Source organism: Camarhynchus parvulus, chromosome 5 (assembly GCF_901933205.1).
Source record: "Camarhynchus parvulus chromosome 5, STF_HiC, whole genome shotgun sequence".
Classification (NCBI taxonomy): Eukaryota; Metazoa; Chordata; class Aves; order Passeriformes; family Thraupidae; genus Camarhynchus; species Camarhynchus parvulus.
In genome coordinates this window covers 28,492,052-28,508,158 of record NC_044575.1, presented here as the reverse complement: position 1 = coordinate 28,508,158, position 16,107 = coordinate 28,492,052, and the positions used below count along the sequence as shown (strand labels likewise).

At 42.9% G+C, this 16,107-nt stretch overlaps 1 protein-coding gene across 3 annotated transcripts in view; it reads right to left on the bottom strand.

Moving 5' to 3' along the window:
* Positions 1 to 7,524: 7,524 nt before the first annotated feature.
* The window catches only part of ACTN1 (actinin alpha 1), an 87,613-nt gene continuing 79,030 nt past the window's right edge, over positions 7,525 to 16,107 (bottom strand). Inside the window, exons 17-22 of one of the 3 annotated variants that reach the window (XM_030950621.1) lie at positions 15,129 to 15,308; positions 14,080 to 14,226; positions 12,465 to 12,545; positions 11,851 to 11,916; positions 10,226 to 10,384; positions 7,525 to 8,419 (exon numbers count right to left, since the gene is read on the bottom strand). In XM_030950621.1, the coding sequence (XP_030806481.1) occupies positions 8,261 to 8,419; positions 10,226 to 10,384; positions 11,851 to 11,916; positions 12,465 to 12,545; positions 14,080 to 14,226; positions 15,129 to 15,308 (792 nt within the window). In that variant the 3' untranslated portion in view covers positions 7,525 to 8,260. The remainder of the gene's footprint in view (positions 8,420 to 10,225; positions 10,385 to 11,850; positions 11,917 to 12,464; positions 12,546 to 14,079; positions 14,227 to 15,128; positions 15,309 to 16,107) is intronic. The other 2 variants (XM_030950618.1, XM_030950619.1) reach the window with 2 other exon arrangements.

The window sequence follows — 16,107 nt, the reverse complement described above, 5'->3', positions numbered from 1 at the left end:
GAAAGCATCCCGCTCCCGCCCGCCGCCCCCGACAGGGACATTTCCCGCTGCACCGGGATGCTCTGAGCCCCGTCCAGCCTGGCCTTGCACACTGCCACGGATGGGGCATCCACAGCTTCCCTGGGAAGCCTGTTCGTGCTGAGCCGCCCGTGACTTTTTGTCTAAGAGCTGGCAAAAGAGATCGATAACAATTCTGCTTAACACGTGGAGGAGAAAAGTCACACGTCCGGAGAATTCATCCGGAGTGATGCACTCGGCAGCTCAGTGCTGCCAACAGACATGTGCCGCGGCCAGCCCCTCAGTACCAGCTCTTCGGCACACAGAATGACACCGCGTTGGGCAACGCCGCAATATTTCTTGTTAATCGCTGACACCAGGGGGAAACCTTGGCTGGCGAAAAGCGTCTAGTGAACATCCAGGCCTGGATGGCAGAAGCAGTTTTTCCATGAATAAACAGCACGCTCCTGCTTTATCAGTCAGATATATGACTTTATGGACTTCTTACAGTGTAATTAATGTCAGTTTACACTATGATGACCAAGATGAAAATTATCTCTTTTGTCAATGTAGCATAGCTTGTTAAGTCTTCACTGTCCCAATGCTTAAAATATAACTACAGTTTGGTTTGCCCATTTCCCCCCCCTTGTCTGACAGCATCGGGTCTGGATTTCCAGTTTTAACTTGGATTAAAAATCTAAGTTGCACTTATGATATTGTATGTTAGATTCAGGCATCATTCAAATTTTTTGCCCTCTCTAGAAGGGAGATAACCTATACATTAAACACCCACATAATAAATAAAATCTTTTAGGTTGCAAGTGAGCCTCTTCATTCCTTCCCATTCAGGTATTGATACACATTCAGACTTCTCCAGGCTGAACAATCCCAGCTCTCTTGGCCTCTCCTTACATGAGAAGTGCTCCATGTGATGTGCTGGATTTGCTTCAGGGAGTCCATGTCTCTTTTGTGGACATAACACTCCAGATGTGGCACCACCAGTGCTGTGTGGAGGGGCAGAAATCATCTCTCTTGACCCTCCAGTGATGCCCTGGTGAGTGCAGCCCAGGATGTGACTGTTGCCACAAGGCAGCTGGTGTGAACTCTTACTTGGTAAGAAAATGGAGAAATGTGACAACAGAACACAGCTAGCTGTGGTTAAAAATAGAAAATGTGGGGTAGCTATAGCTGGTGCAAGTATGTCTTACAACTCTGAATACAATGTGCTGTTGTAAGGCTGCTTTGTTTGATAAGACAGTCCAGGACACTCAAAAGGCAGTGCTGTGACTTTTTGTGCAAATTCTGTGTAGGTGGCAGGGCTGGACTATTACAGGAGCAGCAGCAGAGTCTCTGTGGGACTGTGTGCTTGAGCTGCTCTGTTAAGAAGCTCAGAAGCAGAAAAAAGCTCCTTAAGTGGCAGTCTTGGAATGGTGTGGATGTAATAGGGATTGGAGTTACTGGCAGTAATGAAGATAAGTCATGCTAGAAGCCCAATTAAAGATTTTTGGTTTTATCTTGCTTCTCCTCAGCCTCTGGGATGGTGTCAGCAGGGAAGAATGCAGCTGTGCATCTGGAACGCAGCTCCACTGCTCCAGTAGTGCCTGAGCCAGCATGGAGTCCTGCTTTCCTTTCTTGGGCACCCTGCATGGGTGGTAAAAGGCATGAAATACACCAGTAGGAGAATCTGCAGCATTGCCTCTTGTGTGTGGGTAGTGTTTCTGGAAGCTATCACGTGCAAAATCAACTTTAGTAATAACGCTGTGTTTTAGCTCCCTCATTATTTTGCTTGCACTGAAAGATTGGTCTCTCAGAAGCACATCTGAAAGCCCACTGGGAACTATTACTGTCCTGGCTGCACATCTACAGATGTAAACAAACACTTATTTGGAATCAGAATACTTAAAAACCACAATCTGTTTATTGTTGGGGTAAATTAACTGCTTTCTCACTTCCCTGAAGAAGAAATTTTATTTTCTCTGTCCCAGAAAGCAGCCTGCTGTGGCTCAGCACCACAGATTAAATATTATGTCCTATTCATTAAGGAGTGAAAATCTTCATTAAAGTGATGTGATCATGATGATGATGATGATGTTTGAATGTGCTTAATAATAAAGGTATAAAATGCTTTCTTAACTCTGAAGATTAAAGCAGTCCTTATTTTTAGGCAAATCTGTACAATAAAAGCCACAGGGTCATACAAAAAAGCCACAACAGCAATTAAAAATGATGGGGACGGTCTGAGAAAAGGTTTTAACTCGTTGTAGGATGACTGCAGCACTCAGGCTGGAAGGTCACAGAGCTGGGCCAGTTCATTGCTCCACCATGAACCTTCCTGAGCACCACGGGCAAGTCACCCCGGCCTGGGGGCAATAACCACTGCAGCACTTAACAGGTGCCAGCCATCCAGAGAGAATCCAAGCCAAGATGTAAATGTACAGGACATCTGGGGACCAAAAATGCTAGCAAATGAAAATGCAAATGAGTGAGGTGCTGCTAGGAAGCACTGGTGAGAGGTGTAGGTCTGAATATCCTGCCCCTGCTCAACACAAATGCACCTGCCTGCAGCTGGTGCCAGAGCCTTCTTCCACCTGGGATCCAAAGGATAGTCTTGTCTCCAAGAAGTGTGCCAACTTGTGTTTGTAACGGGGACTAACTAGGGCTTGCTCTTTTCTTTGGCTGCCTAAAGATATGTACAGACCAACAGCTGCGTTTTCTAGAATGGCTCATCATTTGAAACACTCATTACTCTGGAAGTTCAGGTTTGCTGTCTTCCTCACTGATTGAAGATTCAGGCTCCCACCCACCAGAATGTCCTAAGCACTGAGTGAGCCTGTGCTGGTGGAGGAGGGAGGCTCCTCTCACCCAAATTCTGCCACTGTGGAGCAGACAGCTGAGGGAGGGCAAGTGCAAGGAGAGGGAGGCCCAGTGCTTGGGGTGCTGGAAGAAGCATGCTAGGGCCTGTTTCCTATCCCAAGGGCCTTTATCCTGTGGCTGTTTAATAGAAAATGTCTAAAAGATACCGCTGTCAGGGACAGAAATGCAGCATTCTTTCTGCAAACCCATTGCTTAAACCATGAGGATGTGGGCTCATTCTTTCTCTTCTATTGCTTGAGTGCTTATTTCAGGGAGACACTGAGTGAGGGCTGAGGAGGTGCTCCCTGGCCCAGCCATTAGGTTTGCTGCTGGTTAGGGGTAGGGCTAGAAGATGTGCATCTTGAGGAGGGATGAAGTATAGAATTTGCATTATTCTCCTAATGTGAAGATATTTTAGGCAGCTAGGCTTCTATGGAGCAAATGGATGGCAAATCCACCTTGAAACTTGGCAAAGGAAGCAGCCAGACTTGCTGGTTTGTACTGCTCTTTCTACATGAGGTGAGATTTGTGGCCCCTGGTGATATGGGCTGTTTGCAAGAGGGGTGCTTGGGCTCTGAAGGTGACTGTCCCATGGGACCAGGTGTCCAACAGTTTCAATCTCCCACTCCAGACATGCCCTGAAGTAGAAACAGAGGTGTGCAGAGAATGTTTAGGTGCAACAGGGAAAAGCCTAGTGAGCAATACCTCCAGACCTGAGCACCAGTTTGAATTGCAACTGTAAATAAAGGCTTCATATTTCTACCTTCTAGTGACATCTAGCCCTTTTCCCCCCTGTGTCTTCTGTATGTGCACAGTGGGAGTAAGAGTAGGTGTTTGCTGCAGCAGCAGTGAGAGATCATGCCTTTGCAGACAGTCTGAGGGTCGGGGTCACTGAGGCATGATGATAACTAGAGGTCCTCAATATTTTGCTTGAATGCTGGCTTGGCCACCAGGATGTGAATTACTAATAGAAAGCAGGTGTAAAGAGACTTGCTGAGAAGAGGTAAGACAGGAGGTAGTGCATTTTGTACCAACATATTTTCATGCATGTATGTCCTAGATATCAAAGCAGAGAGCAAAACTGAGACCCTATTTTCTGGCTGTTGCATGGTATTGAAAGATGGAAAGAATCTGTTTTAATATCTTATTGGTGAGATCTAGTCTGTAGTAGCTCAGAGCCCTCAGAATATAGAAGAGATTATTTTTCTCCTGTCATTTTCAGTGGGTTTAAATTGCTGAGATTTAAATCTATCTGAAATAGCCTTAGAGCATCCCTCCCTGAACAGATGCAATCATCCAACCTCATCCTTTGCAATGGCTGACTTCTCTACTGACTGCAGCACTTAGCACATTTTCTCAGTGTCTGCTGGGGAATGTTCTGATTACCTGTTTGCACCAGGATATGCCCCAGACTTTGTTAATCTATGTTTACTATGCTAAGACTTTCCCAGTGGCTTAGTGCTAATGCAGCGGATTTTAAGGGTTTGCACAGTAGCAACACTTTCAGGAGCCAGAGTCACCTCGAGAGTTTAATTAATTCAACAGGATTAAGTTTTTTCGTAATCTGTGCTACCTCAGTATCTGTAGTGCAAGTAATGTTGTACAGATAATCTTCAAGTAATGTTGTACAAATAATCTTCATGTTGTGGTATGAAAATTATATTTGTATTCTGTTTTCTTAACAAAGACATTTTAGTTCAAGCTGTTCCTTTTCACAGCCATTACAACCCCCCACCCACTCGTTTATTTCCCTGATAAGACCAGTCAGTCTGATTTGTCTGGGTGGAATCTCCATGGATATATGAATACTTCTTTGAAACCAAGTTCATTCAAGGTTGCAGACTAGCTTCCTTTCATTGTCTTCTGAGACTCCTGGCTCTGCTCCTGCAATCTGCTCTAAACCAGATGCTGGCAGCACTGAAGACATGCAACAGTCACAAGATTTGAGAGGCTTTGGGAAATGTGGTTGACATTCTGGCAGGCAAGACAAGACCCATGTTGTTTGAGCACTGAAGTGGTTTCTGCCCCTGTGCTATCAGACGTCGGGCTGAGTACGGCAGGTCATTGAGATCTCAACAAGATATCAACAGTCATGAAAATACTTTCTTGGTTAATTTCTTCAAAAAGTATTTCAATTTCCACACCTGAAATAGTGAGGATGGGAAACTGACAGAAATGGTTTACCCCTGAATGGAAGGAGTGAGCTTGAAGTGGATGGTCCACTTTTTCTGTTCCTGGCAGACAAAGGGGCAGTTGCTGAGCTGCAAACAGCTGCTTCCAGAGAGGAATTTCTTCAAGGCTGATGCCAGGCCTTGGCTAAAGAATGGCACGTTAGCTGCAAAACCATGAGCCTAATACCAAAAGCTGCTTTCACATTTCAGCATGCTAAGTGCCACAGACTGTTAGGCCACACAATTCCAAGATAAATCTTGCGCTGCAACTGAGGAAGGTGAATGTCTTGCAGCAGGTCATGTAAGCCCTAGCCAGTTTGTTGGAGGCTGTGCCACCCGAGAAGAAACACGCCAGTATATTTTAGGCACACCTATTGCCAATATTTTTACCCTATTCAAGTACTCAGAAGCACAGGCCAGACCCTTCTGTTGCTGTTGACATCTCAGTTTCACCAAAGCAGTGCTGGGGTGCCAACTTTCACAAGGCTGGAGCCCACACATTGCCACCAATCTGTAGTGTCAGCAGGGATGTGCCACCTGCTCTCTGCCATAAAACTAGGAATATTTACACCTAGCTGGTGTTTCCTGTGAAACCTGGTCACACATTGCAACACTGCCACAGCTCAGAAAAGGATTTTTATAAAGACTTCTGGAATCTCCGAGTACAGACTTGCAGAGCGCTTGTTGCCAGGATCATTCAACATAATTTGGCTTCATTCTCAGAGTGGTGGTAGACCTGGGCCAAAAGTGATGGCCCAAGGGGCTGCTATGCTCTTTTCTACCCCTTTTTCAAAATAACATGGATCTTTTCTCCAGACAGTGGTCATTTAATAGCCCAACAAATATTCCCATTCTCCTCCACCCCAGTTTTATGTTTAAATAAGTAAATAAAAATGTATTAAAATATCATTGCATCTTCTGGGTTGTACCTGCCACCAGGTACAACCTACAGAGATAAATTTTTTTTAAATCAATTTTTTTTTAAAGTGCAAATGTCTATTTTAGGTGCAGCAAACCAAGCACAGGGCAGCTACCGTGGAAGAGGAAATATGGTTACCAAAGCACAGGCAATGGATATTCAGAGGCAAACTTCAATATAAACTATCTGTTCAGGCCTCTAGTCATCCTCCCTGCTGTTTTAGCTTTCAAATAGATGAGTACTATGCTATATACTTTAAAACATGGCAAGGGGAATCAGTACACCGTACCTTTGAAGAGGACAGTCCCACCTGCAGCAACACAGTAGTGACGTAGCTGAAAATCAAGTGGATTAAATACTGCTGTGGCTCCAAGTCCTACATTACTGACAATTCATATCAACCCCTCCAGGCTTCTCAGTATCATGGGTTTCAACACAGGAGGCTTCAGCTCAATTCCAGTCCTCATTAACAACACAATGATAGCTAAGTTGCACAGAGTGTCTCCTTTGAAGACAAACTGTATCTATGTATGAAGCTAAATGGCATTAATTTACATGTCCCCTGTGTTATCCAGCCTGCAGGAGAATTCAGATCTTGGTGTATGCTGGAAAGAAGTGTGGTAACAGACATTAGGATCCCCTCTCCACATAAAGTAGGCAGATACTGTCACATTGGGATACATCACAACTTGCTGCTGTAATTTTTATTGTGTCCTGCTGAAGGTCAGGAATAAACCAGAAAGCTGTGCTGAACCCCAACACACCTTGTATAATACCTTCCTCAGGTAGGTATGCTGAACCCAACCAACTCTGCCCTGGGGAACAGAGGACAATGTTACCAAGGAGCTCTTGGTGAATCTGGCCACAAATCCACCATTCCTGCAGTTACTTCAAAATAAAATCCGCCTTTGGGACTAGAGACAGAGGTATGTGCTTATACCTATAAAACACTTACTTGAAACATGTAATGAAGCAGTAATGTTATTTTAATGTTATTGCTCCTAACCCTGTGTTTCCTAAGAAAGTTGTGGCAGGGCAGGAAATGCACCTGTAATATGAGATGGCTGGAAGGGATTAGCTGCTTCCCTTTGTCAATTTCTGGACACATGCATGAGTGTGTTACTTTATGACTCAATAAAACTCCCACACGAGTTGTCCTGAAGGCTGCTTTCTTTTGTATGTCCAGTAGAAAGATGACCCCTGGAGGAATCTATGATGTCAGAAGATGCAGGATCAAAATCAGTCAGATGTTCAATATTGAGCATGGAACGGGAGATGAATTTTTCATGGATGGTTTAAGATACAGTGGCTGTTTGTACAGCTCTAGTAACTAATTCTGTGCTGGCTTTTAAGGAGTAACAAGAATAGTGCTTCTAAAGATAGGAGTGTATTGGGGATTTAAAGTGGTCATTAAGCTGTGAAAATATCAATGTTATTCAGCAAGAATGAAAAGGCTATGGGGCTGAGAATATACCTTTAAATATAGTGTAAATTCAATTAAAACCATTAATTTTGGATTCTCCTTATCATGTTTAACTAAATAAGATTAAACTATTTTACTATACAAATGAATAAAGTCTAGAGTTGTTATCACAAGAAGTTTTTAATATGATTTGTGACAAGCAATATCAAAGTTATCAACTCTCAAGCTTCATGTTCTGAAACCAGACAACTCTCAGCAACAAAAAAAGTTGTGCACGGATAAACATAGGAGGCGTATTGTATTTTTTAATTAAATATGAAAACATGAGCTGTGTACATTATTTTTTTTCCCTAGAAAACACAGCAATTTCAAAAGTTTATCATAAAATATTTTCATGAAATGAGTGAACCAGCAAACACATGCACTTGTGTGCCTTCCCCCCTCCCAAGATAAAAGTGATGAGAGAGACATATGCAAATGTAATAGTTAACAGAACAAGTGGAGTTTTGCCATAGTTTGGTTCTTTTTCGAAAGGATGGAATGTAACATTGTGCTTGACTTCCTATGTCACAACAAAAAATATTTGGTGCAATATTTTAACATTTTCTTTTTAAGTTTCAATCTGGTGGAGAAAAATACCTTTTTCTATAATAAAATATGTCTGTTCTTTTTAAAACGTAACTTTTTTGCACAAAATAATTTTGTAAACTGTTATTTCAAGGGCAAGGTAGGCGGTCCCGTGTCAATGTCCTCCCCCCCACTTAAAAATGTGATCTGTTATCTGAAGCAAAACAGGAAAACACAAAAAAGAGCGGAGCAGAGGTTGCTTTGCAAAGAGAAAATAGGGTGTGTTGGACGGGGGAGAGGGGAGGGAGCGTGTGGTGCGACAGAAGGAAGTTAAAGGTCACTTTCGCCGTAGAGCGCTGTGGAGAAGGACATGTAGTCCAGGGCACCAGGTACAGCATCTCGGCCATTGTAGGGTGCCATCCTAGCAATGCAATATTCAGCCTGGTCAGGAGGCAGCTCCCGCCGCAGTTCATCCACAGTGATGTAGTTCTGCAATGAGGACAAAGGATAAGGCACTCGTTACTTTCTGGAAACTGACCTTCCCCTGACGGACAACCACCCCCTGTCACACCAGGGCAGCAGGCAACACTTGGGGACAGCATCCCAACAACCAGACCTATGCTGTACACCCACACAGGGAGCTCTCTGCACTTACACCCTGGGAGGACACACACTCCCTTCCCTACTGTTTGGACAAGCAAATGGTTTTTACAACAAAGATTGGTTTTGCATGAGAGATGCCGGTGCAGCTAAAGAAAGACCTGGAGATAAGTCAGGCAAGTTGTTAGTGTTAAGAATGTGCCTTCCTGTTGACAAAGGAGGTCCTGCTGAAAGTACATGGGAGCAATTTAATTTGGATGCTGCTGCTCACCAGCAGGAGGTAACAGCTGCTTGTGCTCCTTGGGAGTTGCCATTCCCTCCCTTCAGAGAAAGGGAAGGGGCCAATCCCCACTAGTTCTTGCTAGTGCACCAATGCAAGCAGCAGACAAGCAAACACTTTGTATTGCTTCCACAGTTCCAGCAACAGTCTTTTCACTGTGGACATTTTTAATGAGCAAGCAAAACTTACGTAAATTCAGCTTCTGGAGACTCACTGTGTTGAGCTGAGCTAGCTCAGCCTCCCTCCAGGCAGCAGGTAACAGTAGCTGCCTGTTTGCTAATCATAATCACTATGTTGTCTTTAGCTAACTCACTCACGGCCATTTGCAGTCTGTCTCAGCAATAGCTCAGGTTTCACACCATCCCTCTCTCTCCTGTGACTTATAATTTCTTTTTCCCTTTCACTTTAATGACTGGGGTATGAAGGACTTTTCTTCATAATGAAATATTAATTCATGTTACAGCCACCAGAGCATGTTAAACACCGAGAAGTATATGTACCATACTGTACAGAGTAAACAAGTTAATAAGTAATACTGCATCTCAAAGTGCCTATTTATTCAGTGGTTAGCTTATCTGAATAACATGGAATTTTCTGGCCTCAAAAGACAATAGAACTGGCTTTGGTCAGGTATACATCTAAAGGACAGGTATCATTGGTTTCTAGATTATGATTACAAAAAGATTCTTAATGAAAAATGGAAAGCAGTACTGGATTTAAGGATAACTCATTACAGTCTGAGAAATGGTATCCAACATTTCATGTGAGATAACTAAAATCATTAGCAAATAAAGAGATACATTAGTATTACATGTACATATTATTTGTTCAGTTACATAAAAGATTACTGGGCATCGTTATATAAGAAAAATAAGATTACATATTTTATCAGCTGCTTCCCCTGATGATGTAAATTCCAAAAATTAATACTTTTCATATCACCCTGAGTCTTCCTACATTCAACCAATTCCTATGGTTAAAAGATGTCCCCCCTGCAGATACGGCATATCCTCAATGAAAATCTATTGATTGTGTAACAACTGATAGTGACAAGTAGATCTGTGAAAGATTATCTCAAGTTTACAGCTGTCAGCAATGAACAGTTTTCAAGACTAATCAAAACCATCTGCTGAACTTGTTAATTTTAAAATAACAAATTGCGACCAAGCTCTTAATTAAAATTTTGAAGCAAGAGTGGGCTGCAAAGTTCTGACAGCTGAGCAAGACTTTTGAGTGCCTTAAGAGACTGCTCATTAACCCACAGTTTAACCTTGCACTCCTCTGGCACTACAGAATGCTCCTGTGAAAACATCCTCCCATGGCAGAGTGCTTCCCTTGACACTTTCTCTCAGAGACAAGAGAAAAAAGAAAGCAGAAGTTAAGCAGATAGAAGAAACCAAGGTGTGGAGCCTGACCTTGTCTCCAGCCAGGATCTTGAAGGAAGCCATAACCTGGTCAGCAGTATCTGTATCTGCCGTCTCCCGGGACATGAAGTCGATGAAGGCCTGGAAGGTCACAACACCCATACGGTTCGGGTCAACGATGCTCATGATGCGGGCAAACTCTGCCTCTCCCTGGAGAGCAAGAGAGTCACGTCAGCCTGGGGACTCAGGCAGCACTGCTACCAAAGTGAGGAGAAAATGTTCAGCAGCTCATCTCTCAGGCTAGAAAACAAAGCCAAATAGAAAACCTCTGGGTTTTTTTTAATCAGGATGTTCTTTTTTAGCTTGCTGTCATGTACAAATGCTTCCCACTCATTTGTCCTCTGGAATAAAACATTGCCAGCTATGCCTGAGGATAACATCCAGCTCTAGGACAACACTCCTGTTGGGGAACAATACCAGCTGATTTCAGAGGAAGACCCAAATTTCTCCATACCTGTGCTAGATGTCAGTAGCAGCATTTGAAGATTTACACTCCTCAAATCCTTTTACTTTCATTTACCGAAAAGAGAACTTCTACAGTTTTTTTCAGCTGACAGAACAGAAGAGATATCTCTGGGATATTTCATAGTATTGTACTCATCTTTAATAGGCAGGCTTTGCAAAGAAGGACTTGCATATCTGGAGTGGCCCAGGGAAACAGTCTCTACAGGGAAGATCCTACAGAGAAGTTTTGCTACAGAAACCAAAACATTACAGTGTAGTTTTCTTCATTTCCTTCTGCATTTAAATCAAAGGTCATCTGTTCTCATCTCTGGGATTCCTTCCTCCCCAGGTAAGGAAGAGGGAAGAGCAGAGAAGAGTCTTCTCCTGGGAACAGGCTCTCCTAACACATTCAGAACATTACACCTTCAAGAGTAATTAAGATACCTAATCAAATGTTACAGTCTTGGCACACTACACCCAAGAGTCTGTATTTATACTGGGCTGATGAGTAAGATGATTAAACACTGCTTTGCCTGATATCAGGTAAAGACACCAAAAGTGCAGATAAATATGCCTGCACTGTGCTCTTCCCCTGCCCTTTGATGAGCATCAGTCTTTGGTGAAGCTTTCCTATTAGCTGTCATGCCTCTCAAGGTGCCACAAGTTACTGCTCTGAATATTCAGGTATTCTGGTGAGGAAAAAGCTACAGGGAGAATGACTGGAACTTGAACTTACATGTCCATGAAAGGAGATGTGAAACAAATGGCAGGAATGAGAGGAGCAGCATTCTGAGTGCATTCAGAAGTGAGGTCACATATACTTCTGAATGATTTCAGCTGATATTCAGGGCTGGGGAGGCTGTGTGTGCTATGCAGAGAGCAGGCAACAATATGAGGAACCTTACTGTTTCTTCCACTAGTAGCTACAGAGTTTGATAAATATAATTTTTATTTGAAACATACGGGAATTAGATAATTATTTCTATTTTTGTACCTTTGGCTAGAGCCATGAGACAAGAGTTTTACATGTACAACTAAGACTAGATTTAACATTGCTGATAATTCTGGAAAATAAGGCTATATTTACCTCGATTCACTACACATTCTCCCTGTATTTCTGAAGGTGCCTACAGAATCACTTTGAATAGGAGTGACAGAGGGCTCTACATTACCATATTGTAACCCATGGAGATAAGGCAGGCTCGGAAATCTTCACAATCCATCATACCAGTCTTCTTCTACAGAGAATGACGCAAAGATGGAAAATGCCAAAAGAGAAAAGGGAGACCAGTCCAGGGAGAAATGAACCCACAGGAGACGTTATAAAGAATGAGTTTCAGGAAGGAGAAGATAGAAGAAGGATTTATAGGACAATGAAATTAACAGAAGAAAGGTAGTTTGTGAAACCATGAAGAAGCAAAGGTGGTTTTGGACATGGAATAGTTTACACACAAGAAACATATTGGTGATGAAAAAAGGGCAAGAAGATATTAAGCAAGACAGATTGAGGAATGGACAATGAAATGAGTTTTAAGTGACACAGAAGTAAACAGAACAGTTTGAAGACATAAAAGGAATTCTCCCAAGACAAAAAATTAAGGAATTAAAAAGGAATAGATACCAAAGTGCATTTAGAGAGGAAGTAGTATAGAAAAGTGATGTATATATAGTCAAACACAAGAACAACAACAACAGATGGATTAAGACAAACAAGAAAAGAAAGGAAAAAACCTGTTATTTTTTCACAGTTTAATATCTGGCTGTGTTCACCACTAGCTTTCAGTACCTGTGCATCGTTTCCAATATCGTAACCCAAGCTGATGAGACAGGCTTTGAACTCCTCAGGGCCAAGTGTGCCGGAGTGGTCCTGGTTATGCGGTGTGCCAGGCAGCAGGACATGCAGTGCCAGTGCGGTGACGGTGTGCGGCGGGAGGAGGGGACACACAGGACATCAAAGGCAGGTGAAAGGACAACGAACAGGTGCACCATGCAGTGGGTGAGGAGAGAGGAACAGGAAGAATGACATGCAGATAGAAAGATAGGGAAGAAAAATAAAAAGTGCACAACATTAGATATCACAATGACATTTCAGGATGTGCTAAAAATGCTCTTGGAACAGTTCCTTCTCAGAGAGCTCATGTTTAGAGCATTTGAATGACAAAAACAGCTGATGCTCAGAAGCCTCAAGATCTCAATCTCCCAAGTGAATTACTTGCATCACCGCTTGTTATCCAGTGTCAGAAGCCCTGTGTTTCACTAGTAACCCAGAGTGCAGGTAAGCAGGCAGAGGCAGTGGGAAGCATTGCCTTAATCTTACAGTCAAAAGTTCCACTGAAGGTGTAGGTGAGGGCAGGTATGTTTGGCAACACACCCAAGGAAGCTTAGCTGTCAGGGCATCCCAGGAACAGACAAAGAAAATCAGCTGAAGCTCAGGGGAGCAGCGTTGTGGCTGTATTTATGAGACCTGCACAGGGGGTGGAGCTTTGACTGGCAAAGCTATTTCAAGTGCTCAGCTCTGCCAGCAGCACGGATGTACAGTGCAGCACAACACAGCCTAGCAGCTGCTCCTCCCTTTGCTCATTGCCCACTCCCCTAGTGTTTGGATGCACCCCTCAAATAATACACAAGCTACTACAGGAACTAAGAATCCCCATCCATCCTGCAGAATTTTAGCTCAGAGCAGCCCCAAACCACTGAAGAGCCCCTGCCTGCTGCCACCACCTCTGGCCAGATCAAGGAAGCTACAGACAGGATGATGGAGCCAATTTCAAGTGACTTTCCTCAAGAAAACCCAGTTTTTAAAATCAATGTTAAGCCTTCATAATCAAATAGTTGAAAGTGGGAAACCCCTGTTCTGTCTGCATTAACATTCAGACTGTTGTGAAGGAAGGGGCAAATTATATGAAGGTCATAAAATAAAATCCACAGGGCTTCATGGGTCCCTCTCCTAAGAAAAGAACCCATGGTTTATTTTTCTTAGACAGCTAGAGAAGGGCTGAAATAGCCAGTGTTCAGCAATTTAAAAGCATTGCCAATCTCTGAGGTCAGGCTGTCCTCAGATATAGCAGAGATGGTATAGAAGATGGAGAACAGACGGTCCCAAGAATTTTATAAACCAAATAATAATTTGCTCTCTGGAGAGGAATGGATAAAAGTCTAATTGCCTAAAAAAGCCTTCAAACCTCTCCATAGTCTTGCTTTACTGGGAAATTTTGCAGTTTCCTATGAAGACATATCTCTCCCAGGCTAACAATCACTTGGCAGTCTTCACAGAAATGAGTGATCCACAGGAGTGGCATTTTTAAGAATGAGACATCTTCTGCAACCCCAGTGACTGCTTGTTTTTTATTGCACTGTGCAGTCCACATGGGAGCTTGTAGCTGCAGTCAGCACTGACTTACCCTGTCAAAGTGGTTGAAAGAAGCCCGGAACTCATTCATCTGTTCCTGGCTGATTCCTTTGGCATCACGGGTCAGGATCTGGTTTTCCACTTCGTTGATGGTTCTAGCAATTGTTGTTAGTAACTGCTCCCAGCCCACACGGATATGCTAGTAAAAGAGGTCAGGACAATATCGAAATTAAGAAGTTGCTCTTCTGCTTCTGAGGCCAGTGGATCAGATGTACTACCTATTGCAAATTAAACAATCCCAGTGTGGAAGGCAGTCCCTGGTGTCCATTTCCTCAGAAAAGATTCCTTCTAATCTGCAGGTGTTTAAAATCTGAATTTTAACTGAAAAAAACATACTGAAGAGGCCAATTTCTGATCTTTCTCTTTCTTAAGAAAAACTTGGTCTTATTGCAAAATTCCTTTGCCTGGTCAAAGCAGCATATTGGAGGCCTTTAACACAAATGAGAGGTAAGCCCAGTGCTTCTAGAACTTACTTAAGCAGAAGACTCCCCTTACCAAGAAGCTGAATAAAACACAGTGCTTAGAAGACACTGGTGCTCCCCTGCTTCTGCTCTTGCTTAATGGAAATGGCCAGAAACCAAAAAACAAGTTTCAAAGCCTGTGTTCAGCTGGACTAAAGTGGAACTCAGACTGCTGCTAAGAAACCTCACGTTATCAACAGGAAGGCAGTCTCTGACTTTAAAAAAACTTCTGCTGAACTTTTTTCTTCTGCCAGGTAGTGGCAGCTCAAAATCATCAGCACTTCCCCTTCTAATCCCAGCTAACACAATCAGATGGCAGGAGAAACAAGACTTGTCAATTTTTCAAGGAACACTGTGGGATTCAGGTAGTTTCTGTTGTCTGTATTTGGAAGTACATTGGAATGGGTTGGCATGAAGTACAGTATGGCAAAAATGAAATTCAGTGACATGTCACTGCACGTTTGGCCATATCATTAAGCTCTCTGTTTTCATGAGAACTACAGCACATTGTTAGAGCTACATGTGGCTAACACTAACTGGCCACAGCAGATGAGGCTGTCTAGTTGCTGCCAGAATTTACCTCCATGGTGTAGTTGGTGTGCTTGTTGTCAAAGATAAGCGCTTCCTGGATCAGCTGGTGGTCTCCTTCCAGCTGGTCAATCTTTGGTTTGTAATTCACAATGCTTTTCTCATACTGCCGCAAGTGGTTCAGCTGGTCCTCCAGGGTCCCGTGCATCTCTATTGAAATGCGGCCAATCTCCTGCATTAGCAAAGCCAAAGGAGTTAAGACTCCACTGAAAGGACAAGCCTCAACATGCCTGACATTTATTGCAGCAATTTCACTCTCACACAGCACGATGATTCAAAAAAAAATAGTCTCATGGAGTAGTTACTTCACAGGAGCTGAGACAGTGTCAGCAAAAAATTTAGCACAGTGCTGAACATTTTTCAAGTGAGGTGAATCACATAAGATGTGTCTAATACAAGGATACAGAAGAAAGGGAAGCTGCAGTCCATAAGCCAGTAATCTACCAAGCCAGATCTTTTTCTGGTGTACGGTCTGCCACTAAGTTAGTTCTTCATAGAGACATTTCTGTAACTGCTCTTTTCTTTCCAGCTCCTGCCATCAGTAATAGCTTCGTATTTTTACTTTTTATCAACTCCAATGACTTTAACTCAAATCTTACCTAAAGAGAGATCTCCCTTAAAAATGTCTCCTCTGCAGAAGTTTGGTGTATTAATCGTATTTACTTAGTCACACGTATCAAGACCATTGCTGTGCAAGCAATTACACAAACTGTCTCTGATCTAGGATTTTGAATTTGTTGCATATAAACACAAATCTTAATATACCAATGTTCCCCATTGTAGGTAAGTAATTTTTTCTGGTACTAGAGTTAGAGGAAGAAAGTACAAGCGCCTCAATAACCAATACCAATCTTGGGATTCTTCATATTTTCCATGATGTTTCTCTTGCTGTAACTTGAAGAAAGAATGGCTGTGACTGTGGTCAACAGAGATAATGAATAAGAGTATCAGTGAAGACCACAGAGGAAAAC